The following is a 27,835-nucleotide window of genomic DNA, read 5'->3' as shown; positions in this document are numbered from 1 at the left end:
TCTTAGAAATTCTTTATTAAGGGCATAGGCATCCTTTGTTATAGTCTTACACTTTGACAGTTTAGAAACAATTTTAAGTTTAGCATGATGTAGTATACCTATCTATAATCTAGCCTTGGGAAGTTAGATTGAAGGATTGCCACAAGCTTAAGGGCAGCCTACATAGTGGGACTGTTTCAATGATAGTAATATGAACAAAATTAAAGAAACACTTTGATATCTACCCCCTGAATTTCTACACTTATTTTTACATTTTGGCACTAGCTAATTTTTTGCACAGATTTTTTTCTAAGTGTTTGTTTTATTTTTGATGACATATCAGTGTGTGGGAATGTGTGCAAGTGCCCACAGAGACCAGAAGAGGGCACCAGATACCCCGGAGCTAAAGTTACTGCATCTTAAGCTACCTGACAGACTTGTGTCCTCTGCAGGAGCAGTGAGGTGCTCAACTGCTGAGCCATCTTCAGTCCTTGTACAGACTTAAAGCATCATCTTTATTATTTCCTTGTAGTTGGAGCTATTTCTTACCTTCAATATATTATTAAATAAATTAGATAAAAGTTTTATAAATTGGATACATTACTAGGTAATTAATTTCTTTTCCCATTTGTTCTGTTAAAGAGGGTAAGCCAGAAAAGTTTTTGTTTCGTCTTCTGGATTCTCCTTTTCGTGTTGGAGTTCCATTTAATATTCCTCTGGAGTTACAAGATGAATTTGGTCATACTACCCAACTGTTATCTGATATTCAGCCAGTTCTTGAAGCAAGGTAATTGAAGGATTGATTTGTATTTTGTTGAGTATTTGCTTTTGTATGTGCTAAGTATTTGCTCTTTCATGTGTAAATTATATAAGATTAGCATTGGTATTATGATTCCAGGGGATTTATTTGGCCCCAGGCCATCCTCTGAGACTACAGTGTCATTTATAAATCACTTCGAGGAAGTATATTTATTAGATTTACTGTTGAAGTAGATGGTCTTACTCCATTCCTTTTTGCAAGCATGGTGTGTTGTCCTGTGGCAACTCTGTTGTTTGGTCAGTGATGATAGCTGAGGTCTAGAGGACAGTTCAGCCAACAAACTCTTGCCTTTAAGCCCAAACCCAGGTAATTGGGCTTGTGTTTGAACATGGAAGACACTGTTTCTTTTCTTTTTGTAAAACAGTCTTGTTATATGGTATTGGTTGACCTAGAACTCACTATGTAGATCAAGCTGGTCTTCAACTAGGGGTAATTCCTCTGCATGTACCTCCTAAGTTTTAGGATTATAGGTATGCACAGCCATGCCTACCTGATTATTCTTTAACTTTTATAATTGTTATTCTCTCATTCTTCTTCCACCTTTATACGTGAGGTTCCTTTATTCTCTTTTGTATTGCATGATCAGGAAAGAGAATTACACCCAAATTCTGTTTTTTATTCCAGAAAACAAAGATAGACACAATAGAAATGTTCTATTGTTGAATAAATGTTAAAATCATCATGTGATTACAGGCAACCTGCTAAGGAAAATTTAAAAGTCAGGGGAAAAAAATCTGACTCTGGTGTTTTTGTTGTTTTGATATTTTTTAAATTTATGCCTTTCAAATGATTTTCTTGGAAATGGTGGATTAGTGATGGTTATAACTTTAATGGTTCTCTGCTTGTTTAAAAGAATACATGCTGTGGGAAGGCACTGAAGTACAGTGAAGAGTAGGCAGAGCAAGAGAAGTCCAGAAGTAATGAACGGAGAACTAAGTGACCCTAACGTACAGAACTACACAAGAGTAGGAGGGGGAGTCCCCGCAGGGGAGCTTGAAGCAGATTGAAGTAAAAGTGAGTGCTTTGGCAAGCTCCATAGGCACACACAGCACAGCTCTGTGAAGTGCATGTCAGCAGGTCTGTGACCGGCACAGTAAAGACACCAGACAAAGGGCACATACACTTACAGCTTGTGACCAGTGCTGTTGTGGAAGTTATCTAAGAGTAGTTGCAGTACCAGGCTTTGGGAAGCAGTTGGAAGCCTTTGCATTTTATTTCTTCTACTAATGGCTCACTCTGCTGGGCATGCACATGTCTGCTCTAAGAATCAGTGTGGGCTCAAAGAATCTGATTGTAACCTGGATATAAACTGTCAGGAGCCATGGCAGGTCTTACACTGTACACAGTGGATCAGGACTTGTGGAGGAGTTGCAGAAAAAAGCCCATGGCTTCTCTGTGCCTTTTTAAAAAATCTCCACAAACCCCATGAGGCAGCAAAACTTGCCTACAATTTACTAAGTAAAGATTTGAAGTGATCCCTAGACAAGATGAGGATAGCATCAGTCTACCATATTGACCTGGTGTGCTTGAGTGTTTCTTCTCTTAGTGTTCTTCCTTAGTCTAGCAGCGGTAGGAGTCCTGATGAGACGCAGTCAAGGGTTACATGTTGATATTCCCACTAGGTCACACTCTTATGGACAAGCCTAATGAAAGAAAGCTAAGGTAGACTCCAGGGGTGGTTGTTAGGGTGGCTAGTCTAGACTAGGATATAGTTTTTGTTTGTATCTTCTCTCTTTTTTTTTTTTTTTTTTTTTTATACACACTTTTTTCTTTCCTTTGGGTTTTTTTTTTTTTTTTTTTTTTTTTTTTGGTTTATTTTAATAATATTGTCATGGTACTAGATGCATAACAGAAAAGCCAAGTCTAGAATACTAGTGTTAGGGAGAATCCATTACAATGAAGCAAAGAATAGTTAGCACTCAGCCCTGTTGGTCCAAGCCAGTATGGCAAGGCCTTGGGTTTCACTGTAGGAATAGTTGAACAATGGCAGGCATGTTATCATGTCATGCTCAAGCTGACATACAGCTTGTTTCTCCCCATTGCTGTGTCTTGACTATTAACACGCTTGGTTTCTTTGTTGTATGACAGTCTGTGGTACTGTTCCCAGCATTGACCTCGTCAGTACAGCTCACAGTATTTGTTTGCTCATATTTTTTTCTGTAACAACCTTTAAAGCTAAGCTAACTAGAACAGCACATCTGTAATTGCAGTTCTGGGAGGCTGAGGAGGGAGGATTATGAGTTTGAGGCATAGTTGACTTTATAAGGGAACCCCTGACTCAAGGGGGACAAAGATAATTTTCTTGGAAATTTTCTTCTTTATTTCTTTATTTCTTTTTTTTTTTTAATATCCAAAATGTGTTTATTGAGAAGGTTCCCACTCATCTTGAATCAGGGGCTTTCAGTGCTAAAGGAGCATCCTTCTGTCAGCCTTGCTTTTCCACCTGTGGGCTGACAGAGGACAGTGGAGCAGCCAACACACAAGACTACCGTTTGTGCATGGCTAAAGACCGTGGTGATTTTATAGCATCCTGGGCATTTCACGTCCATAAAGTAGGAATTGGGGCTCTGCACCAGGCGCTTTTTCTTGTGTTTCCTCTTCTCTTCCGGAGAGGGATGAAGGAGATCCTTTGCGAGAGGCATGTTCTAGTAGGGAGGTCGTCACCGCCGGAAAAGCTTCTTCTTTATTTCTAACCAAATTAATTTTTTTATTCAAAAGATGAATTAAAAATGCCAGTATCACATATGCAAATTTTATAGATGGCACAAGGGAATTTACAAATAATCTGTTTTGTTTTTTCTCTCTAGTGGTCTGTCTTTACATTATGAAGGAATAACCAAAGGCCCAAATTGTGTAATTCAAGGTGTTGTAGCTAAGGGTCCAGTTAACTCTTGTCAAGGCAAGGTAAGCATTATAAATAAATGTTATAATATTTGTTGTTTGCTTTCTCTTATGGTGGTTCTTCTTTTTCCCATTCTATCCCCCCCCCCCACCTTTCTTCACCCCCAATCACTAGATAAGAGAGAAAGAAGGATAGAGGGGAGAGAGGGAGGAGGAGAAAAAGATCCTCAAATCTGTTTCTTTCCTTTTGTTTCTTCTTTGAGCATGACTACTAACAAACCACAACCAACCCCTGTGAATGGCCAGTGACCACCAACCACAACTGGAGAGGGGCTGGGCTTTCATTTATGTACCCTCTGAAAAGTTCTTAGAATTCCAAATATTACATAATCACAGAAATTATCTGAAATTATCTGTGGCTGTCAAAACCATTCTGCTAGAGCATGTGGAAATCATAGCCAGCTACTGCAGACAGTCCAAAGCAGCCCCATATCCCACCTGGGATTAAAGCAAAAACACATTCTTAAATTTAAAAAAATCAAAATTCTAAAGCTGTCACTGCAGACTATTTTAACAGGGAAGTATTTGTTTAATGATATGTGGTTAAGAAAGATAAAGATATTTTTCTGTAAATATTGTGTTTAAAATAGAGCTTGCTGATGCCTAGGTGTATGTTAGAATATTTGGAATGTCTTAGGTTTAACCTCCCAGCACAGCCCAACAGAAAGAGAAGAAATATGTACGTTTCTTCAGATATTTCCAGCAATGCAGCCCTGATCTGACATATTTGGAATGTTGACATGTACCCCTGACTCATTTAATGGATGACAGTCAAAATGGACATACCTGAAATACAAATGTTACCTCAAGTATTAAAGATAATAGATGAATTCCATGTTTAGACTTGCTTTGTTTCCCAAATAGCTTTGTTTACACAGATTTCCTAAAATTCAAAATACTTTCGCCTGTGAGTACACCTGTGCCTACCAAGTGCATCCAGGTGTCCAAGGAGGCCAGAAGAGGACATTGGATGCCCCGAAACAGGAGTCTCATAGTTGTGAGCTGCGATGTGGGTTCTGAGAATTAAACCCAGGTCCTCTAGAATAGTAATCAGTGCTCTTAACCATCTAGAGTGATGTAGAAAACATTTTAATAAGCATTACTTAACCTACATACTGCTTCATATTATCAAATGACACTAAACATCAGGTTTATATATCTTTCTGAATTGAGATTTCTCTGAAGTAATTTGAGATTTGTGTCAAATTTTAAATGTTAGATAGGCTTTAAAGTGATTTCTATCTCGATTTTCAAAACCTTAGTTTGAAATAACTTTAAATTTATAGGAGAGTTCAGAGATAGCATGAGCTTCCAGAGTTCCTATGTTAATAGCTCAGAACCCCATATGCTAATCTACACTAGCAAACATTGAGATAGTACAAGTAAGAAAACTAGACTTTATTCAGATGTCTCTTGTTACTGTTCCCTTTCAGTTTGGAGTCCAGGCTGGAATTTTGCATTCCATTTAGAAGTTTCTAGGTTTAGTTTTTAATATTTTGTTTACTTTCTTTTTTAAAAAATTGAAATGTAATTACAACATTTTCCTCCTTTTCTTTCCTTCCTTCTGGTTCCTCCCATTTATTCTCCCCCTGCTCTCTCTCAAATTCATAGCCTCTTTTTCTTCAAGTGTGCATGTGCGTATGTGCGTTTTCTGCTCACTCTATATTATTGTTTCTTGTATGTCTTTGTTTCCAGGGCTGATCGTTTGATGTTGGAAAATCAAATTGGGATCCTCTTCCCTGGGGAAGACTATTTTTCCTGCTCTCAGATTTCCTTAGTTGCCTCTTGGTCTAGGATTATATCCTATGAGATGTTCCCTTCTCTGTCAGCATGTCTGTTGTCATTCTTATTCAGGTCATATTTAGGCAGCCATGTTGATTGAGACTTAGTAAGTATAGCTTTTGTGACATTTCAGGGAGATGCAGTCACATAGCAGACTTCCTGTTCCTCTGATTCTTAGAATCTTTATGCCCCATCTTCTCTGGTGTTCCCTGAGCCTTGGGTGCAAGATATGTATAGTTGATTTATCTGTTGGGACTAGGAACCACAGGATCATTTGTTCTGTGAATTTTGATTGGTTGTGGTTTTCCGTAACGATCTCTCTCTAACGCAAAAAAGTGTGTGTGATGAAGGCCATGGGTATAAGGATGCTTATTTAGAGTATCATGGATTACACTGGTTATGTAATGTGGTGATATGGGTTCTCCAAGACCCGTGACCTTACTAGCCCTGAATAATTGTCTAGGCTTTCGTTAGTAGGCATGATTTCTCTTTTGTTGAGTAAGCCCTATATCCAATTAGAAAGCTGTTTGTTACTACCAAGTTGTGCACACCACTCTTGCTTGTGTAAGGTCATTGTGCCGTAGATGATCACTGGATCTTAGGCATCGAGCTGGGTGGGACTGTTGGTTGCCTCCCTCTCTCAGAATCTTGCGTAGCATCTTCTGATACCATAAAGCTAGTTCTGAAGGGATGAAATGTTCAGAACAGATCCTGCTTTGTGTTGTAAGTGCATGGGGTCTTCAGCAAAAGGAATTTACCTTCAACCTCGGATGCATCAAGGACAGCAGCAATAGCCTATAATGTTTTAGAAGTCTCTTGGACTCCCCTAAGCAACAGCTTGAAAGGAGGTGTCTTGTGCCTGGTATGGGTTTTGTTTTAGTCTGTGGCTCTTGAGGGAGACCTCGTCATCCCTGGTGTGAACAACTTATTAAACTATGCATATATATACACATAGATTTACATAAATTACATTATAATTTTAGGTAAATAGATAATAATATTAGACCTTAGGACCCTTTTCAGACATTGTAATTATACCTTCCCCCTTCTCCTTTTATATTTACCCTCCTTATTAATAACTCCCCCCATATTTTCTCCCTTCAAATCACCTGCAGCCTGTTATTCCTGTCTACTGCCTGCTCTCTGTGATAACTTTCTGTTTTACTGGTTTCTTTCAGTTATAAGCTATGTACTCACATCTAAAGATTTAGAACAAGGAGTCTTAGATGAGAAGAAAGCATGGTATTTGTCTTTCTAGGTCTGAGTTACCATACTCAATATAATCTTTTTAATTCTATTCATTTCCCTGCAAAGTTCATGATTTCATTTTTCTTTACATCTGAATAGTGTTCCATAGTGTATATGTACAACATTTATTACCCATTCATCAGTTGAAGGACATTTGGGCCGTTTGTATTTCCTAGCTATTGTACATAGAACAGCAGTGATGTTAGATAAGTAAGTATTTGTAGAGTGTATAGTATTGAGTCCTCTGGGCATGTGACAAGGAGTGGTGTTCCTGGGTCATATGAAAGATTTACTTTCATTGTTCTGAGGGTTTTCTGCACTGATTTGCAGGGTGAGTGGACTGATTTGCAATCGCAACAGTGAATATCCGTTCCCTTTCTCCTTATCCCTTACATCATTTGGTGTTGTAGGCTGTTCCGTTGGTCTTTGCCACTCTGAATGGGATACGATGAAACCTCAAAGTTGTTTTGATTTGCATTTTCTTAATTATGAGGGATGCTGCACATTTTCTAAGAATTCTTAGCCAATTTTATTTCTTTGTTAGAAAGTTATACAGTTTCTTGTCCATCTTTTAAATAGGTCTTTTACTCAGATCTGTGGTTATTGTTCAGAGTCCCATCTGTTTTCTTTCCTTCTCCTGTGTTGTTTCACGTCAGAAATAGTTTTAGTTATTTGTATTAAATCTCTGACTTTTACCTGCATGTGTCTATGTGTACCTCATGGGTGTCTGATGCCTGTGGAGTCCAGAAGAGCTAATTGGATTCTCTAGAATAGAGTATGGGTGACTGTAGCCAACATGTGGGCTCTGGGACTGCAAGAGCAGCAAGTTCTCTTTGCCACTGAGCTGTCTTTCTACCCCTTCTTTTACATTTTTAGAAATACCGCCTTATTCTGATAACTACTTGAGGTATGCCATTTCTGAGATGAAGAAAGTGCCTGCGCCCCCTCCCCTGGATTCTTATATATTTCTAATAATTTTATGAGTAAATTTATATAATGATAAGGAAACTAAAAATTAAACACAAGTCAGAATTGAAATGTTAAGCTACTTATTTAAATCTTGGGTTTAATTTTGGCTGTCTTTTTTTTTTTCCAACAGAATTTTAATCTGAAGGTTATTCTTCCGGGTTTAAAAGAAGACTCACAGATTTTGAAAATTAGATTGCTACCTGGTAATATTATTTTAAGAAGTATTTAGAATAGTTTTTTTTTTTTTTAAGTATTCTTTGATTGCAGTTGTGGTGACTGGCCAGAATGTGGGTTGTTGAGGCAGAAAAGACTACAACTTAATTATGTATATGGGAGTGGCTTGTGCTTGTGAATAGCAATGCCTGTGGCAGGCAGGGATGACAGATTCCCCCAGGAACAGCTCCTGGGCCCTGAAGAACTGCAGTGTTGACCCTACAATGGCCTGTAATAATGAGATTCTATCAAAAAGCAAAAGCAAAAATGAAAAAAGATGGCACTGTGATAGAAGTGTACTGATTCTGTGTATACTGTTTAATGTTTGAGGAAGACTGGCAGTAGCTCCAAGATTCTGTCTCTTAGAAAAGAAAAAAATTGAGACAATGTTGACCAGGCTGGCCTTAGAGATGCCTTAAGTAGCCAAGGATGGTCTTGAGTGCACAATCCTCCCAAGTGATGGCTTTTGGGCACTTACTACCTCCCATACCTGGTTTGTGTGGTGCTGGGATTGAACTCAGAGCTGCAGTCTAGGCAAGTACTCTGTCACCTGAGGTAGGTCCCCAGCTTGAGTGTAAATCTCAACAGTACATTTGAGGTGCTAGATGTAACTCAGTGTTGAGGGAAAGTTTTAAGTACTGACTGTGTAATAAGGAGTCATTATCTAGAGATAGGCTTATTAGACTTTGGTTAAAACTGGGTCTGCTATATCAGTCTTATTGATAAACCTTTTATATTTCAAAAATTATAGATTCATATTTGATGAGGATTTATATTGGGAAAATGAAACTATTAAAGTTACATAGGATAGAATTGTTGCTTATTTTAAGAGATGATCTGTTGTAAGGATCTAAAAAGAATATTTTTGAATCAAACCATTTGTGTTTCAGTATAGGTAAACTTTGGCTGCTTCTTAAAATAATGAATAGAATATTTACCTGTTCTCACAGGGTTGTAGCAGTTACATGAATTAATATGGATAGTCTTCCCTGTGTGTTTGTTGAATAGAGAACCTAGTATTAATTGCACATGAGCTTTCTTTAGCACTATCCTGTGCAAAGTGAGATCCGCCTGCATTGTGAAACACTTAAGATTATGGTTATTTAGTGTTTTACACTTGATTCTAGACAAGCAAGGAACCATTGGCACCCAAGTTGTAGCTGTGAGAATTAGAAACCTTGACTCTTAACACTTTGTCCATAAATGATAAAATCCTGTTCATACTGGATTTTAGCAGATGGGAACACTAGCTTATTTGCATTTAAAAATGGAAGTTCTTAGTGTTTTACCCAGGCACATTGATAAAGAAGTGAAAATTGACCCTAGTGAGAAAAAAGAAGTTCATTTATAGTATTAAACATGGAGACTTTTAGAAGTAAGCCAAGGCATAGGAAATTGACTGGTAGAAATCTTATTACATTGGTACATTTTTGGTGTTTTGTTTTATTGGATAGAAATGGCAAAATAGAAAATAGCACAGTGCTGTGGTAGAAGCCAAGAAGCTTCATCACAACCCAGGACTTGGGCTTGGCTTTCCCATGGACTAACCCTGAGTTTAGTACATCTCTTTGTATTAAGCATTTTTTAATGTAGTCTCTTGATTAAATATCTTCTGGTGTTTGTGGATGCCTCCATTGCTATGTCGTGTCTTGTGTTGTGTATAATGAGAATTTTGGTGATTACTTAAAATGAGACACAATAGTTGGCCCATATTAAATATGAATAGTAATCAGTATTATAAAGTAAGAAACATTTTTATTATCAGTAGTTAGCATAAATTAAATTTTAAAGTATTAGAAATTGTGAAACATATAGTCAATTTATTATAGAAGTGTAGACACTTTAGTCTTACAGGGAATGTATGATGTAACTTTATGATACCGAGGACAGTGAGCAGTGTCCTTGCCTCCTGGTGTTCTATTCCATAGCCAGTGCTAGTCTCCAGCTCGTAGGTGCTAGACGCAGGACTGAATATTGCTCTTCCTTGTGCTGGAGACATCAGCCATTGTGTAAAGCTAACAATGATAAGTATGTTTATCTTTAAAAACTTATTTTGCTTTGTATGTGTTTTCTCTCTCAGACATTTTAAATTTTTTCTCAGGACTGTTTAGATCATTTCTAGTATGAGTTAATCACTGTGGTATAGCTTATATAAAACTAAACCTACATACACATTAGATATTTATGTCATTGAGATAGCTTAGTCACATACATATTACATTTGGAAGGTAGAAGTTATTGTTTTGCATTTATTCTTTCTTTCTTATTTATAATTGTTACATATAAAAAGACTTTAGTCTATTTATCTACTAAATATTTTTTAATTACATAATTTCTTGATAGGTCCCCCTCATCGACTAAAAGTGAAACCTGACTCAGAAATTCTAGTTATAGAGAACGGAACAGCTTTCCCATTTCAGGTGGAAGCTGTGGACGAGTCAGACAACATAACAACACAACCAAAGCTGATTGTCCACTGTAAGGTGAGTGTGCTGTGTGATTGTCCACTGTAAGTTATTAATACTCAGATTTTGCTTTGATTTTTCTGATAGTAAATGGTAGCAACCATCTTTGCAGCTTTAAAGTTAAGCCTTTTGTAAGTTACAACATTTAATGAAACCAAAGGAAACAAATCCAACTCTGTCTTTTTGTCTGGTTTTGTTTGTTTTAAACCAAGTCTTAATGATGTTCCATGGAAAAAAAATCTTAGGACATTTTGTTGTCAAAAGGTTTTCAATAACCCAGAGCTTTCAATAAAAACACCGGTTCTCCCCAGTTGTTTCTGTTTTTTTCCTTCTCTCTTTGTTCCTTTGCTGTTTGGAGTTGAACTGATAACCTTGCTCATACCGATCAAGTGCTCTACCAGTAAGCCATCTCCTTAGCCCTCTTTGATTTTGTATTTTGAGACAGGATTTTAAAATTGTTCAAGCTGGCCTTGAACTCACCATGTAGCCCAAGAAGACTTGCGTTTATGATTCTTTCTACTGCCTTGGGCTCTGTAGTATTTGGGATTCAAGTGGTGAACGTTTTCTCCCTTCTCTTTCCTTTGCCTTCTCACATATGTCTGTGCATGACTGTTTCGTGTGTCAGAATGCATATGGCAGAGTACTGGCCAGAGGGCTTCAGGAGACTCCTGTCTCTGACTCCTTCCTTGCTTTAGGAGCACTGGCATTGGAGAGATACCATACTGTAACTAGCTTTGCCTGTTTTCTAGGGATTCGAACTCCAATCCTCTTGCTTACATGGCAGTGCTTTACCAACTAATGAGCCATCTCCCCATCTCCCTCCCCTAGCTTTAGATAAAGCATTTCGTTTATAAATAGAATGATAAAATTGTCTTTCAGAATTTTTAGTTAGTGTATAAGCAAAAGTGGGTTAAGGTCTACCACAAAAGAAACCAAGAAAGTAAAGGTGGGGGTGGGGAAGGTTGGTGGGTGGGAAGGGTTGGTGGGTGGGGAGGGTTGGTGGGTGGGGAGGTGGGCTGAAGACATGGTTGTTGTGTCTGTGACCCAGCTCCTTGTAGTTTTCTAAGTAAAGAGTGCTTTTCTAAAAGGATAAATTTTATGTAGCATAGGAAGTCACTTTTTATTTTAAAATCTAGTGTTTTGAGTTTTATTTAGAACTTTTCTAGAGTAGAGGCAGTAATGTTAGCTGTAGTCAATTATTGAAGAATTTGAACAGTTACTGAGTAGTTATGGATAGTTAATGGTCTTTCTACCCTCCTTCTAGTTTCTAGGTGCTCCAAACCTACCAGTCTATACTGTGGACTGCAGTAGCTCTGGAACGAGCATCCTAACCGGGTCACCAATTCAAGTTCAGAACATTAAGAAAGACCAGACACTGACGGCCAGGATCGAGATACCTGTAAGTCCTGCTCTCATTGGTGCTGCACACTCTAAGGTCCTTCACAGCTGTGGAGGATTTATGGTTCTCTTTAAAACAATGTGAAGTAAGCCAGTGTCTTCACATCTTATATCATATCTTAGTAATCTTGATCTTCTTTCTTACAGTGTTTATAATTACTAATAGTTATATTTTCCTTTATATATTAAAGGTGTATATTAAGTTGGGGGTTGTATGTCTATGTGGGGGTAGGTGTGTATGAGAACAAAGGCATTGGACCCCTTGAAGCTAGAGTGACAGGCAACTGTGAGCCACCAGGGTGGGTAATGGGAAGTGAATTCAGGTGGATCCACAAAAGCATTATGTGCCTTGATAATACTAAAACATAGAAACCTGTGTTTGTGTGCGTTTGCATTTTGCAAACTGTCAAAAGTATAGTGTAGTTTTGTGGGTGTTGGGAGGATCTGGCTCTTGAAGCAAATGGGCCTTATGTAATTAAACAGCACTATCAAAAGACCAGAAATCCATTACAGTTTAAACAAATAGCAAGTAATATCTGCTTTTATGCAGTTTATTATGTCTTGCCAAAGGCATCAACCTTGAGTAAAAGGAGTCAAGTAAGTCTGTATACTTTTAAAATAAACTGTTTGATATTTTGTAATATAGGAATTTTAAATAAATAAAATGTAAATCATGCTCCTAAATGGGTTTATATTGGAATAGCTGTAAATAGGTAAGGAAGGACGTGTAATAAGTAATATTTAAAGTTATTTAGGATTAAGTTATTATAAATAACTTTGTGCTGTTGAAGGTATTCTCGTTTATTAAAGAAGTGTTGCAATAGTTTAATTTTCTATGCCTATAAGTAACTTGTATATGATGGGTCTGTACAGCTGTGGTGTACTAATAATCATTATAAATTTCTCAGTATGCTGGTAAGCTCGGCTTCCAGATCATCTGAAATCCTTCTTGCTATTGACATTTGTTCATTGATTCCATTGTGCTACTAACTAAAAAAATAAAATGTCAATAAAGCTTAGTAATAAAAAGTACTAACTTCTATGTAGTAACTTCTCTCCAATTTTATTGAAAATTCATGATTTCTTCTTTATTCTGTTTTTAAAATTAATTATTTCATTTATTTACATCCCAAATGTTGTCCTCTGGTCTCCCCCTCCGAGTTCTTCACCCCATGCTCCCTCACCTTCACCGCTGAAAGGGTCTTCCCACCTCTTTATTCTTACTAAGTGACGGTTATTGAATCTCTGACTTAATTTAAATCATGTAAATCTATAAATTTTTAATGAATTTTAAAAAGTTATCTTTGTTAGTAGTTTTTAGAACTAACTAACCAGTCCCATTTATGCCTGATGGTATGAATTATTAAATATTTTAGATATTATTAAAGTATAATACCTTTATACTTTTTTTGTTTTGTTTGTTCTTTTTAAAGGCATGGGTCTCTTGTATATTCCAGGGTGACCTTGAACTTACTGTGTAGCTGAGCCTGGCTTGAACTCCTGACCTCCTGCCTACGCCTCCCAAGTTGTGGGCATGCAGGTGGGTACCACCACATCTGGCTTATAACGCCTTTCTAACGATAAAAACCTTCATGTGTAACTGTTGGAAATGATCTTCCCTAATATTAATACTAAAATGTCAAGCAGTGCCATGGACTTAGTGTATGTTTTGTTTTCTCTTTTAGAGTTGTAAAGATGTGTCACCTGTTGAAAAGACTATCAAGTTACTTCCAAGTAGCCATGTTGCTTGCCTACAGATCTTTAGTGTAGAGGGACAAAAGGCAATCCAGATTAAACATCAGGATGAGGTTAATTGGATAGCGGGTGATGTAATGCGCAATCTAATTTTTCAAATGTATGATGAAGGAGAAAGAGAAATTAATATTACACCATCCTTGGCAGAAAAAATTAAGGTAAGTATTTTAGACAAATTGTTTACTTGTAAAAACTCGTTTATGTTTTGAAAATTGAAATTTTATGGATAGCCTATGTTTACCAAAGAGAAATAACTGTTATTTTGTTGGTGCTAAATAAATAAATCATGGTGTTGGATTGTAACAAGTAAATCATTATAACTCGACTCAAACACATATTTGTTAATTAACATTTGAACCATTACAATCAGTACATTTTTGCCAGTGAGAAATGAGCTTGTGTGTTCTTATAAAATAGAGATAGGAAATCAGTGAACTCGTAGAAAGCATGAGATGAGGCAGCATCAGTTTTCTTCTTAGGCTTCCCTTCCAGTGGTGGCAAATGCTGAGTAGCCACTGAGAGTGCAGTAACATTGGAGTGCCAGCTTCCAAGGGCTCCATTGTGTTCCGTTTCCTCCAGACTGTTTCCTTGCAAAACTTTTTGAGCCAGAGCTGTACAAATATGTTCATTAGCTCCCTGGCCAAATGGACTGATAGTGTTTCAAGTTTTCTCTGCTGTTTGATGACTCATTTTGATCTTGAATAAGAAAATCACTCAAGCCGGATGTGAGGACCCTCAATCCCAACACTTGGGGACAGAAGCAAGCAAATCTCATATTCAATTTCAAGGCCAGTCTGTTCTACACAGTGAGTTCTAGGATAGCCAGAGCTATGTGAGGAAACCCTATCTGTCTATTAATAAATAAATAGAAAAAAATCACCCAGAGCTTTGTAGAGAGACCCTGTCTATACATACATACATACTACGTACTACATACATAAGAAAATCATTCAGATTTGTCCTTTTGTTTAATGTCATTTTGTAGTATTAAATAAAAAACAGCAGGTAATGATTCATTTGCAAAATAACATACACTGAGAGTTACACTAAGATGTGATATAACCACCATTGTTTAAACATGCACTTAGGTGTCAGACAACAAATGTCAATAGTACAATTGTTTTGCACTAGCTTAATAATTTATATTCTGGACTGACTAAGTTTTTTGTGTGTGTGGACTTGATTGAAATGTGGATGATTTGCATGTGGAAAATCTAGTACTTAGAGAAATGATCTCTGGGTAGGCAAGATGGCTCAGCAGGTAAAGACCCTAGGGCCTGCTTTTCTGAACTGTTGTCAGATTTAGGGTAACTCCAGGAAAGAGAGCAACCCCAGTCTAGAAATAAAATCTGTTTGGGAAACTCAGGAGTTTTAATTGTCTCCGGATGGGTAACTTGGTGGAGTTTGTTGACCATTTATCTTTCTGAACGATGAGGAGTGGAGTCTTTTGCCTAGCAAGTACCCCCACCATTTGTGTCCTTTTTATCATCTTTTTATTTTGTTGTTGGGTTTTTGGTTTCTTTGTGTACATTGGGATCTGGAGTAGTCTGGGTTCAGTTAAGGTAATTAAAATCTGGAGACGCCCCACTGGTTCTAGGTCTTCCTTTCAGACAGCCAAGTCTGCTGCCTTGTTCTGTTTGGCTTTGGGAAGGGTCTCCTGTTTTTTATTTCCTTTCCAGCTGAGGTGAGATGCCCCTTCTCTATATAGAGGGTCCCATGGCTATGAGCCATGGTAAATACAAACTGAATGTCCGTGTGCACAGTGATGACTTTGCATTGTTCCTGTGCAGCCCCTGGGTTAACGAGAGCTCAGCCCTTTCTGTTGCCGAGGGCCTATCATACCTGATTTTATGTTGAACAGAACTGCTCTCCTCATTGTTTAAGACCAAGACCGCTTCTCCTAGTGGTTCACCTAACCCATTAGGGTAGGTCTGATGGTGGGACAACATCAGTCCTCTTGTGTCAGTCACTTCCGGCTGAAGCTGCAGTGCAGACAAAGCCCCTGACAGTGGAGGATACAGGTAGGGTAGCAAGCATTTGGAGCATCAGAAGCTGAGTCCATCTTTTATCACAGTTGTGAGGGTTTCCATATTGCCAGAACCTGTCTGGACAATCTGAGCTTCAGGCTCTTCTGGCTGGAGCCAAAGAGACCCTGATATCTACCTTCATGAGAGTTGGATGGGGTCCCCTGGCATATCTGTTTGGGTTATCATTGCCAGCAGGCTGTCTGAGCTGGTGGTTGTAGTTTTATGAAGTCCAATAAGGGCTGGTCCAGGAAAAGTGCCTGATCGGTATTTTAGATGTTAGACTCCAGAGTGTGGAGAGATTAGGAACAGTTGCTGGCCCAAAGTCAGTTTGTCAGTTTTTTTAAAGGCAACTGCCCACAAACAAGTTGGGCTACTGCCAGAAACAGGATCAAGTCTTTTGGACAGACAGATAGGCTATTGGCTTCTTTAAATGTCAGACTAATATATGAAACTCAGGTGATAAAGAATTTTAAGGTAAAAATACTTAAGAATGTAAACCAAAAGGTGACCAGAAAGTTAGAACATCAGTTACAGAGTAGCAGGAGTAAGAGCCCATGGGGATCACATTCAGAACGTCTGCCAGACCTCCAGAAGGGACGACACACATACACCCTGCTTTCCTTCCATGGACTCCTCAGCTGATGGGTCTTTTGTTTCTGTTTTGAGATAATCATCACATGTAGGCCACGCTGGCCTGTGGCTGCTAGTCATCTTGCCTGTGTCTCCTAACGGCTAGGGTTGTAGGTAAACACTTAGGTTTCCACTAACTCTCACCCTGGGATCATCTACTATAGACTCCTGGAAATGCCATCGAGGCCAGCTGATCACTTTAAGATGCAGTGGCACAGTGACAGCCTTGTAGCAAAGCTCTAAAAATACAAGCCTTCTTGGCTTTCAGTTTTTATTATGAAGACTGCAGCAAAACCAAATATGTAACTATGATATACTGTTGTTTCTGATCATAGAGTGACTTTGTAGCTGGGCTTGTTGATGTTTGCCTTTAATGTCAGAGAGAGACTTAGACAGAGGGATCAATGGTTTTTAAGGCCAACCAGGTTTCTATAGAGTGTTCCAGGACAGTCTCAGGAAAATACATTTTAGAGAGAGAGAGAGAGAGAGAGAGAGAGAGAGAGAGAGAGAGAGAGGGAGGGAGGGAGGGAGGGAGGGAGGGAGGGAGGGAGGGAGGGAGGGAGGGAGGGAGGGAGAGAGAGAGAGAGAGAAAGAGAGGGAGGGAGGGGGGGAGAGAGAGAGAGAGAGAGAGAGAGAGAGAAGAAGAAGAAGAAAATAGACTTTTTTCCCTCCTTTGGCTGTGAGAGGGGTAAATTATAATTTATCTTTAAGCTTCTTCAATAAATAGGTGTGGTGTGGTGGCACATTCCTGTAATCCTGGTAGTTGGAAGGTGGAGGATCATGAGTTCATGCCCATCCTAAGCAACATGAGTTTGGGGGCAGCCTGATCTGGAACCCCGTTTCAAAAGATTAAAAAAGAAGAAGGAAAATAAGAAAAAGAATCTTTAGACCCTAAGTGGTTATTGGAAGGTTTTGAGTGACCTGTAAGCATTGTGTTACATAATTTCTCTCCTAGGTTAATTGGACTCCTGAGGTTAACAAAGAACATTTGGCACAAGGTCTGCTTCCTGATGTGCAGGTACCAACATCTGTGAAAGATGTACGCTACTGCCAGGTTTCCTTCCAAGATGACCATGTGTCTCTGGACAGTTCCTTTACAGTAAGGTTCGTGAACTTGCTACATGTTCAGATATTTTCAGACTTAGCGTACCACAACAGGATAGTTTTCTGCAGTATACTCTTTTTTTTTTTTTTTTAAACAAGTTGCTTTGAGGATTTTAAAAAAAGAGGTTTTAGTTTCTATAGAATATGGACATTGTCTTTACAAAAATCTTCATTGTACATAGTGGTTAATTGTTGGGCTTTGTTGCAGAGTCCCTTTCTATGCAGCCAAGAATGACTTCAAATTCATGATCCTCCTGCCTCAGTCTCCCAAGTGCTGGAATTACATGTGGCATCACTGTATATGATTGATAGAGATTAATTCTTTCATGATTAAAACCCTGCACTTTATTGATCCATTAGTAACTAACAGTGAGTCAAAGGAAGGTTCTTCAACCCAAACAACAGAGGCCTGAAAAACACAAAAGATAGGGTGTGGTTTTAGAAGAAAAAATTATCACATTGATTAGTGGTGAATTTTGAAACTGAGTTCAGTCAGAATTAATATTTACAACTCAGAGAAAAGAGCAGAGCTTAGTATAGGGTGCCGCAGAAGGCCACCCTCTGTCACAGCAACGTCTTGGCTGCTGACCCAGTAACTCCCAGCACTGGAAATCCCCCACCTGCTTCCATGCTGTACCGTGATCCATCCTCACCTCTATCGACAGTATGTCCTTATCATAACTTCCTCTAATGCAGTATAAAGAATATAATGGAACCTTTGCTTGCAATCAGTAGCTATTAAAAGTGAAAGATTTGGAGGGATGCTGTTGTATTTAATGTTAGGACATTACATATGTGTTGCTCTTTGCCTCTTTTCTGCAATTAATGGTTAATTAAAGCCTTTTAACCAAACTAATTTTAGACCACTTCCTGATGATCCCAAACATTTAAAATGCGAGTTAAAAGGAGGAAAAACAGTGCAGATGGGCCAAGAGCTTCAAGAAGAAATAGGTTAGTATGCCGACTTATCTTTGTATGATGCTGGCTTCAATTAATATTTTAAAATATATGGTCTGAAAGATACTTTGTGGCATACACTGAAACTCCATGTTATAGTTTATTTTTAAAATCTTGCATTTGTTACAAGAAATAATAATCAGTGTTAAAAGTACGAATCTATTTTTCTGTAGTTTTTATTATAGCTAGAAAATTATATACCATTAAGTGTTTTCTTAAGTTGTAATAACAAGTCCGATTGAGGCACTAGGACATAGCTCGTTGGTAGAGCATGTCTACCATGTATGTGAGCCTATGCTCAGTCACCTTACAGATGATTACATGTTACAATAAGTAACATTGGTGTACCTCAAAAATTAAAAGCAGTTTTTAAATAGTCCTGCACAGGTTCTTGATATCGTTTAATGGTTATAAGAGAAATAATTACATATATTACCTATGTGTGAAAGTAAATTAAAGCTTCCAAATATATTTTATGTGTACAATACATCTTGAAAAGGATTTTAACTTAAACTTTTTTCTTTTTTAAGTTGTATTAATTACAGATCAGTATGGAAACCAGATTTCAGCATTTTCACCTGATTCCTTATCTGCTTTGTCAATTTCTGGAGATGGGCTTGACAGGTCAAACTTGAAGACCACTTTGGAGGTATGGCTACCATGTCAAACTGCATTTGTGTCTGAGAATAGGTGGAAGTTTAACTTTACATGTATTATTTCTAATAAGTTTTATTTGCTACTCCTGGCTAAATGCTTGCTATAGTGCCGGTGTGGAAAACGAGGACTTGTAGGAGTCAGGTCTCTCCTTCCACCACAGGAGCCCCAACACTAAACATGGACTTGGTGGCAGGAGCCTTCTCTACCTAGTCGTCTTGCCAGCCTTGATTGTTCTATCCAAAATTCTTCAGACATTAAAACTTGTATTTAAACAATTGTGGGATTGCATCCTTGAGACCCAGATCATTTGCCAACAAAAGTAAAGGGAAGCAGGTGTTCACCCTGATCCCACCACTCACTCCAGCCACCATTGCTCGCCAGCATAACCGTGGTGTGTTGAAGCAGGTTGTTATTGTTAGAATACTTTACTCCATGTGCTTATACACATAATGCACCTGTGTTTACACATACATGTATGTTTTCAGTTAGATAGTCAAATGAAACTTAGTGCTTACCCCTGCATTAAAGTAGAATACTGAGGAGAACATTCACTGCTTAACTTTGCCACTCAGCAGTTAATTCAGTTTAGCTTTAAAAGCAAAGGCCCTGATAGAATTCTTGTAGCTTAACACGCATGAAGTGTTCTTCTTGAAAAAGTTAAGCCAGCATTAGGTAAAAGGTAATTCTGGAATGGCTCTTGAAAAACCCTGCTAGACACTGTAGGTTAGAAAGAGTTCTCCCAGGTCTGCAGGATCTGATTCGTTGACTGCATTGTACTTTTGACTTGACATGTTAACCATGAGACTAGCCTCCGCTGTTGCCTTTCTCAACAGTCTCTGCTTCTCCTGTTAGGCTACTGTTTCTGTTGATAAAGAACTCTTACAAATTCTTTGTGTTTATATAAAGTCTGCTCTTTCTGACTTCAGGTTATTTATTCCATTGTTTGTTTGTTTTTTCAACTATATGTGTTGATGAAATGAAGATGTACAAGGTTGTTGCTGTGTGTGGACAGTCTGCTTCTTGTCTCCCTGTGCACACCATGTGCACAGGCTCCTCCTCTGAGCTCATTGGTCTGGAAGTATAACCTACCTATTTACACCTCCAGTATTAGTCTCTCCCTCAGCATATAAGCATGCATATAGTGTGGCACATCTTAGGGAGTACACATTCACAGACTAGAGGTACATAAACAGAAATGCAAACAAAGCATCCATACACACAAAATTGATTTGAGTGTATATAGGACATTGGATCATTAACAGCCAGTATTAAAATGCCAGTACTTTTGTGCCATTTCTGGTCTAGAATGAGTTAAGCCATATTGCAAAGAATAATAGCTTATTAATTCATTGACTTATTAATAGGGTTTGGAACCATTAGTGTGAATAATTGATAAGCAGTGACAAAAAGCCCTAGTCAGTGTAAATATCATCTTGACAGAGAGAGAGAGCAAAATGGGGGCTAGGGTGTTCAGGAAGGGCCTTCCTTGTTACAGTGTAGGGTGTTCAGGAAGGGCCTTCCTTGTTACAGTGTAGGGTGTTCAGGAAGGGCCTTCCTTGTTACAGTGTAGGGTGTTCAGGAAGGTTCATTAAGGTTCCATTGTTTTAGAAATAGCTAAAGAAAAGCTACAGGGAAAGTCCCAGTCGCCTGTGCTGGTTTCTGAGGTAAAAAGAAGCACAGATACAGACTGACCATTCCTAACACAACATGTAAAGTATTCTGAAATCCAAAAAGTTTTCACTACTAACATGACACTCAAAGTTGCCAGCTTTTGGAGTATTTTATATTTATAAATTAGGACCCCCCCCCCTTTTTTTTCTTTTGGTGAGGGAAGGTGCTTCAAGACAGGATGGACCTGGCTGTCCTGGAACTCACTCTATAGACCAGGCGGGTCTTGAATTCACAAGAGATCTGCCTGGTACTGACTCCCAATGGTGGGACTAGCAGCATTCCTGGCTATATTAGGAACCTTTTTTTTTTTTTTTTTTAAATCTTTCTTTTTTCCCTTTAAAATTTTTTATTGGATATATTTTATTTACATTTCAAATGTTATTCCCTTTCTTAGTTTTCCCTCTATAACCCCTCTATCCCATCCCCCTCCCTTTGCTTCTATGAGAGTGCCACCCACCCAACTGTCACACCCAGACTCATCCTGCAAGGAAAGACGAAACACGGCCAGGTTCTTCTCTCAGCAGTTTATTCAGGATTCCTTCCTGATGCTTTGATGGATCCCGATAGCCCCGAGCCCGGGAGGCTCTCTCCTTTTATCCTCCCCGCCCATCCGAGCCTGTCCAATAGCTGAGGTGTCGTAGCATCATTGGTCCGTAATGTGGCATGATACAGGCGCATGCGCTCCTGGGGTGTTTACTGATTAGAGAGGGCGGACACTAGCGCCATCTTAGGGCGTGGCACAGTAGTGCAGCGCAGCTCCCTACAGTTCCCCCTTTTTATTAAGATAGTCTAGATAGCATAAGCTGAGCACAGCTACCCCCCGTCTTAGGATCATCCCTTTATTGTACCCGTCTTTGGATAACCGTGTCGTCCTCACGAATCCTGCCTTAGGTGAAAGGGAAGGTGCCCGTCACTGGGCAGGGTCACTTCAAAGTTCAGGGACGACGTTTTATGCCAATTGTGCCGAGGTGGGCATTTTGTCTTTACAACTTGCATGGGTGGAGGCAGAGGTCCAACTCCCCATATGCAAAATTTTAGGGGCCTTACTCAGAACCACAGCTGGGCTCACCACCCAATGAGATTCTGGCCAGCTCCTGTGTTGTTTTTCTGAGGGGGGGGACTAGGACACTGAAACCCCCATCTAGTTGGATATACTTCCCAGAGAATGTCTAGCTGGAATTCGACTATTCTCTGCAGTGCTCCGCCTGACAACCCATGTGCCATGTCTAAAACTAGTCTTTCAGAGTAGCTAACCAAGCTGCTGGTGACGCGCTGTTTTCAAGAGCTTGCATAGCCTCTACCATGACTGCTTTAGTTCTGCGCTGTTTGAGCCGTATTTTACAGAAACACCAACAGCATACCAGACAGGCCAGGAGGAGCATGAATATGAGCTCTCCCATCCCTGCCCATTCCTTAATAAAGCTTAAAGATTTTTGCAGCCAATTTAAAATAGACTGAGCAGTGGGAAGGCTAGCCTTTGTGTTATTGAGGGTCACTATTTCAAACAAAAGCTGATTAGTAAGGTTTTCTGCCTGCAAGGACCAATTGCCTTTTAAATAATTACTGATTACTTATGACTGGTTTTTATGATTGGTCCAATTTGCAGCCGAATAGGGTGTAACACACAAACCATTCTGAGAATCTACACACAAGAGGGTTATCAGCTGATGGAGTTGATCTAGCTGGTGTTGTAGTAGATCAGCTCTTTGGATTAAAGAGAGAATACCTGATACTACATGAAAATCTATTTTTCTTTGTGTCTCTAATGCCATAGCTGTCTTTTCTACAATCTTATTAACCGCAATAGCTGTCTGTACTGTACTAGCCACAGCTACTGCTGCAGTTGTGGCTGCAGCTGCTGCAGACACACTAGCAGAAATAATTGCTGCTGTGATGCCAGAGTCACGCTTTTGGTGTAGAAGTTGCAGTAGCGCAAATTGTTTTGGATCTGCCACAACAGGCACTGGGACAAAGGTGGGCACTTGGACAATTAGAGCTGAGTTATTACGTCCATGCCAGCAATTAGTAAGATAGCATTGCATTTGGGAAGCATTGCAATTAGGGACATCAGAATTATTATTGCGGTGAAACAATAAGAAAAAGAAAGGGGCTTGTATACATACTGCAGCCTTGCGTACAGTATAGTTAGCATACAAACTATTAAACTTTATGTTAGTGAGTTTGAGCTTCTTGTCTCTTGTGGCTGAAATATTGTAAATAGAAAATTTTTTTGTAGTCAGTAAAGAAAAAGGCTCTAGGGTAGTAAAGTCGCCCTTATCATTAGATAAGATCCAATGATACCATGGCCATCCATTACTTTTGGTTCTATTCCAGGTAAATAGCATTCTACCCAGAGGTGGGGAGAACTCAAAACCTGGGGCTATCTGCTTTGGTTTGTGGATAGGGTTCTGGCAAGAGGTATACTCAGGAAGGAAAGTCTTTATGGGGAGGCAGTATGGGAGTATCTTACATTTAGTGGAGTTATAAAATATCTTTCCTTCGTTTGATGGGCGCAGGCCATGTCCAACCGTTATCAATGTAGTAATGTTGATTTTAGTATCATTACTATCAGACCCCAACCCAAAGCCCGTTCCGCTTGTTACCTGTGTCAGAACCTCATTTAGGAGAGTTAGCAGCACCTTAGAACCTTGCAAGGGGTTTAGCCAATTATAAAGGGAACTATTGTGAAGCCAAATGCAATTAGTACTAAAATTAACTAGGGTAAAACAAGGTGTCAGCAAGGGAGAAATTTGTGATAGAGTAAGGCTCTACCGAAAGGTCAGGTTGTATGCAAGGTAGGCCAGAGTTGCAATTGGTAGAAAAGAAAATTGGTAAAATAGGGGAATAACGATGAACAGGGAGGGGAACTGGCCACGTCTTGGCCACCCCCCAAAAGATGGCTTCTTCAGCTCTCACGGCAGATGTCATCATTGCTAGTAGTAATAGAAGTTTCTGCATTTTTCTTGTCTTCTTTCAGCTTTCTCATTAGCCGTTCGGGTACCCACAAAGGATCACTCCAGTCCTGGGGAAAAACACAAACAGTTCCCCTAGATCTTGTGATCATGGGATCTGGGCCATGCCATAAACCTGTTATCACATCCTTCCATTTTACTGGCACTTGATTATTGGTGGGTCAGGGATCAGAATGATGATCCGCCGCAGAGCGACCATCAGTGTCGCAATGCAAAAAGTTAAGGGTGAATAGTGCAATGGCTAAGCGGTCTTTAGGGGTACGACCACAGCCAACTCCCCCTTTTAGTTTTATTAAACATTCTTTGAGGGTGCGATGTGCATGTTCTACAATGCCTTGCCCTTGAGGATTATAGGGCAGGCCATGGGTGAGGGAGACTTCCATTTGTTTAAAAAATGTGACAATAGTTGCTGCAGTATAAGCCGGACCATTGTCTGTCTTAATATTTGCAGGCTTTCCCCAAGCAGCCCATGCCTCAAGGCAATGCGTGATCACGTTACACGCCTTTTCTCCTGTCAGAGATGTAGTGTGGATAATGTCTGAGCAAGTATCCACCGATACATGGACATATTTTAGGTTACCAAATTCAGATATATGTGTGACATCCATTTGCCAGAGTTGTAGGGGGCGTAGGCCCCGAGGGTTAATCCCTGTATGGGGAGGGTTATGAAATGGCACACATTGTGGGCAGTTGAGAACAATGTCGCGGGCATCGGCCCGAGAGATATGAAATTTTGTTTGTAGAGTTCGTGAAGGCACGTGATACAACTTGTGAAATTCTACAGCTTTGTCTAATGAAGAGGTAAAAAAGGCAAAAGGGGTTCTGGTGAGAGCATCTACTGTATGGTTGGTTGCCCATGGATAACGGGCCAGGTAAATTGGAATGAGCTCTAATATGCAGTATATGGAAACAATTTGTGTGCTGCCCAATTAATTGCTGTAGTTGGACAAAAAGGGCAAATACAGTGCTAGTGGATGTAAAAGTGCCTGCTGCTTCTCGAGTTTTCACTGCATTCACCACATAAGCTGAGTCAGAGATGAGATTAAAGGGACAATCATATGTTTTGAAAACTTCCAAGACTATTTGTAATTCTATCACCTGTGGTGATCCTGGGGAGAATTGAATGACCTTAGGTTGTTCATTTTCTACTAAATAAGCTCCAACTCCAGTTTTAGAGCCTTCAGTATAAATGTTAATTGTTCCCGGAAGTGGGTTATATGCCGTTATTTTTGGAAATATAATGGGATGGGCCTTGACAAATTGCAATATGGGATGTTTAGGATAATGATTATCAATGTTTCCCGTATAGGTACAACACAGGATAGCCCAATCATCTAGAGTGTTGCAGAGAACAGAAACTTGGTTTACTGTGTAAGGGACTATAATAGTGGCTAGAGTTTTACCAAAGTGCTGTATACATTGGCGGAGTCCCAGCGTAGCTAGTTTTGCTACGGCTGATGGGTAATATTCAATAGCTTGACTGGGAGAAACATGGGGGTGGATCCACAAAAGTGGACCACCTTGCCAAAGTACTGCAGATGGCTGAAGTAAAGTAGGCAGAATGCACAAGACGACATCTTTACCTTCATGACAGCAAGTCAGCTGTGCCCTTTGTTCCACCAATGCTAACGCTTCTCAGGCGGCAGGGGTAAGGGTACGAGGGGAATTAAGATCTGAATCTCCTTGAAGTATAGCATAAAGGGGTTTTAAATCACAATTGGGAATATGTAAATAAGGGTGGATCCAATTGATGTCACCTAGTAATTTTTGAAAATCATTTAAGGTTGTTAATTTGTCTATTCTAATGGTTATTTTTTGAGGGGTGATACTATTGGGAGCTATGTACGCTCCCAAATAATTAACCACTGTATTTTGTTGTACCTTCTTTGGGGCAATGTATAGTCCCTTGTTTTGCAAGGCTCTAATAAGGTCTGAAAATGCAGTCTGTACTTCTTTATCCGATTTTCCTGCTATTAAGACATTATCCATATAATGCACAAAACGAATTTGAGGATATTTTGTTCTAATAGGGTGTATAGCTGATGCTACATATAGTTGATACATGGTAGGGCTATTAGTCATACCTCGTGGTAGAATGACCCACTCATATCTGCTATGTGGTTCTTCATGGTTACATGAGGGTAATGTAGAAGCAAATCTTTCAGTGTCCTTAGGGTGTAGGGGAATAGAAAAGAAACAGTCTTTAATATCAATGGAAATACTAATCCAGGCTGATGGTAAAGCAGATAAAAGGGGGAGCCCTCTTTGTATGGCTCCCATTGGTTGCATTTGTTGGTTGATGGCTCTAAGGTCATGTAAAAGTCGCCATTTACCAGATTTTTTCTTGATTACAAATATTGGAGTGTTCCACGGTGACATAGAGGCCTTAATGTGGTTGGATGCAAGCTGTTTTTGAACTAAATCTATTGCTGCCTTAAACTTTTCTAATGGTAAAGGCCACTGCAGAACCCACACTAGATCTCTCGACTTCCACGTGATGGGGATCCACTGCGGCACCCACACTGGATCTCTCCACTTCCATGTGATGGGGATTGCCTCCGCAGTGACCCCTAGGAAAAACCCAGCCCTTTTCTGTCTAACTTAAGCTTTGTGTCTATCATTTGTGGATTTCCTTGCAAATGTTTTCCCAGGCCTTTACCTGGTATATACCCCATGGTACTCATCATATTTTGGGATAACACGAAATATTCATTGGTAAGTTTTAGTTGTGCTTTTAAGACATCTCTGCCCCATAGTGTTATAGGGAGGTCGAGCACGAAAGGTTGAATTGTCCCAGAATGACCTTCTTGATCTTCCCACCTCAATTGTCTAACGCTGATGTCTGGTGTCTTGGCATATCCGAGGCCTTGTAACGTTTGATCTGAGACTTGAATAGGCCACCCTTTTGGCCAGTCTTTATAGGTGACAATGCTCCGATCCGCTCCAGTGTCTAAAAGCCACAATATGGTTTTTTTTTTTTTTTTTTTTTAAATCTACTAGGAGGGTTGTGGTAGGTTTCTGGTGCATGTCTAAAGCAAGATAAGCAATGTCCTGTCCTGTTGATCCAAAATCCTGCTTTCCTCTTATCCTAGGCTCGGTTGCAAACAAATTATGCTGACTAGGTAATACGAGAATTTGAGCTATTCGGTCTCCTGGTGTTGTAGCTGTAATGCCCCTGGGGGATTCTACCATAATTTTTACTTGTCCAGTGTAATCTGGACCAATGATTCCAGGGTGAACTTTTAAACCTCTCATGATGACTGAGGATCTACCAATTAATAATCCCACTGTGCCTTTAGGGATAGGTCCATAGAAATCTGTTTTCACAAGTTGCACCCCCATATTTGGTGTTAATACGAGTCTGGAGGTGGAACGGAGGTCCAGTCCTGCAGAACCCGCAGTGGCTCTCCTTGGTTGTATTGAGGATTCCTAAGGCTGATTTTCTCCTCTCCTTTCTCTACTTTGTTGGTGATTGCCCCATATATTCAAGGGCCCTGGGGTCGGGGGGGCCCCATTGTCTGTTTTTTGGACGGGGTTTTCCGTATCCTGCTGTTAAAGGTTGTCCCTCTATGTCTTTAACAGAGCGACATTCATTTGCCCAATGATTTCCTTTTCTACATCTGGGGCACAGACCCGGTCCTCCCCGTGGGAGGCCTTTTGGTCTAAGGTTAGGACCGTTTCTTTTAAAGTGTCCCGGTTTCCCACATCCAAAACAATTTTTGTTGCCATTTCCTCTTATAGTCATTTGCATAACAGCTGCTGCTAAACCTGCATTAATTAATGGTTCACCTAACTCCCTACACAATTTCATCCAGGCCTCTAGTTCTCTATTTTTATAAGGGGCTATCGCAGCTCGGCATTCTTTGGTACATTGCTCATACACTAGCTGTTTTACCAATGGCATAGCCTCCTCTGGATTACTGAATACTTTACCAGCAGCCTCTATCATTCTAGCAACAAAATCTGAAAATGGCTCTGTCAGGCCCTGTAAGATCTTTGTGAGATTTCCACTCACCTCTCCCCTATTAGGTTAGAACTAGTGCATATACGATTAATCTGCTCATATACCTCAGGTGGATAGCCAATTTGTTGTGGTGCAAATCTCCCTTGTCCTAGAAGCATGTCTCTATCCCACACAGGGTTGCCCTGTTGTGAGTTTATGTAGGCTTGCTCACTGGCATACTCTGCCATGAATGCCCTAAAGTCTAAGTACTGCCCTGGATTAAGGCAGGCTTTCACTAATTGCATCCAATCTAAAGGTGTCATAGCTACGCGACCAAGGGATTC

General features: G+C 39.6%; 2 protein-coding genes across 2 annotated transcripts in view; one reads left to right on the top strand and one right to left on the bottom strand.

Moving 5' to 3' along the window:
• SMCHD1 (structural maintenance of chromosomes flexible hinge domain containing 1) overlaps positions 1 to 27,835 on the top strand; it is a 119,108-nt gene that overhangs the window by 47,962 nt on the left and 43,311 nt on the right. Inside the window, exons 20-28 of the mRNA XM_080936447.1 lie at positions 622 to 766; positions 3,607 to 3,703; positions 7,830 to 7,902; positions 10,256 to 10,395; positions 11,642 to 11,776; positions 13,461 to 13,688; positions 17,143 to 17,291; positions 18,154 to 18,242; positions 18,779 to 18,897. Of these exons, the coding sequence (XP_080792573.1) occupies positions 622 to 766; positions 3,607 to 3,703; positions 7,830 to 7,902; positions 10,256 to 10,395; positions 11,642 to 11,776; positions 13,461 to 13,688; positions 17,143 to 17,291; positions 18,154 to 18,242; positions 18,779 to 18,897 (1,175 nt within the window). The remainder of the gene's footprint in view (positions 1 to 621; positions 767 to 3,606; positions 3,704 to 7,829; positions 7,903 to 10,255; positions 10,396 to 11,641; positions 11,777 to 13,460; positions 13,689 to 17,142; positions 17,292 to 18,153; positions 18,243 to 18,778; positions 18,898 to 27,835) is intronic.
• On the bottom strand, positions 3,190 to 3,441 carry LOC308435598 (small ribosomal subunit protein eS27-like; the record flags this gene model as incomplete). Its single annotated transcript, XM_080936336.1, has 1 exon — positions 3,190 to 3,441. The coding sequence occupies one exon, from the start codon at positions 3,439 to 3,441 to the stop codon at positions 3,190 to 3,192; it is 252 nt and encodes an 83-aa protein (XP_080792462.1).

Source organism: Micromys minutus, assembly GCF_963924665.1.
Source record: "Micromys minutus genome assembly, chromosome: 23".
Lineage (NCBI taxonomy): Eukaryota > Metazoa > Chordata > Mammalia > Rodentia > Muridae > Micromys > Micromys minutus.
This window is presented reverse-complemented; position numbering and strand designations above follow the sequence as displayed.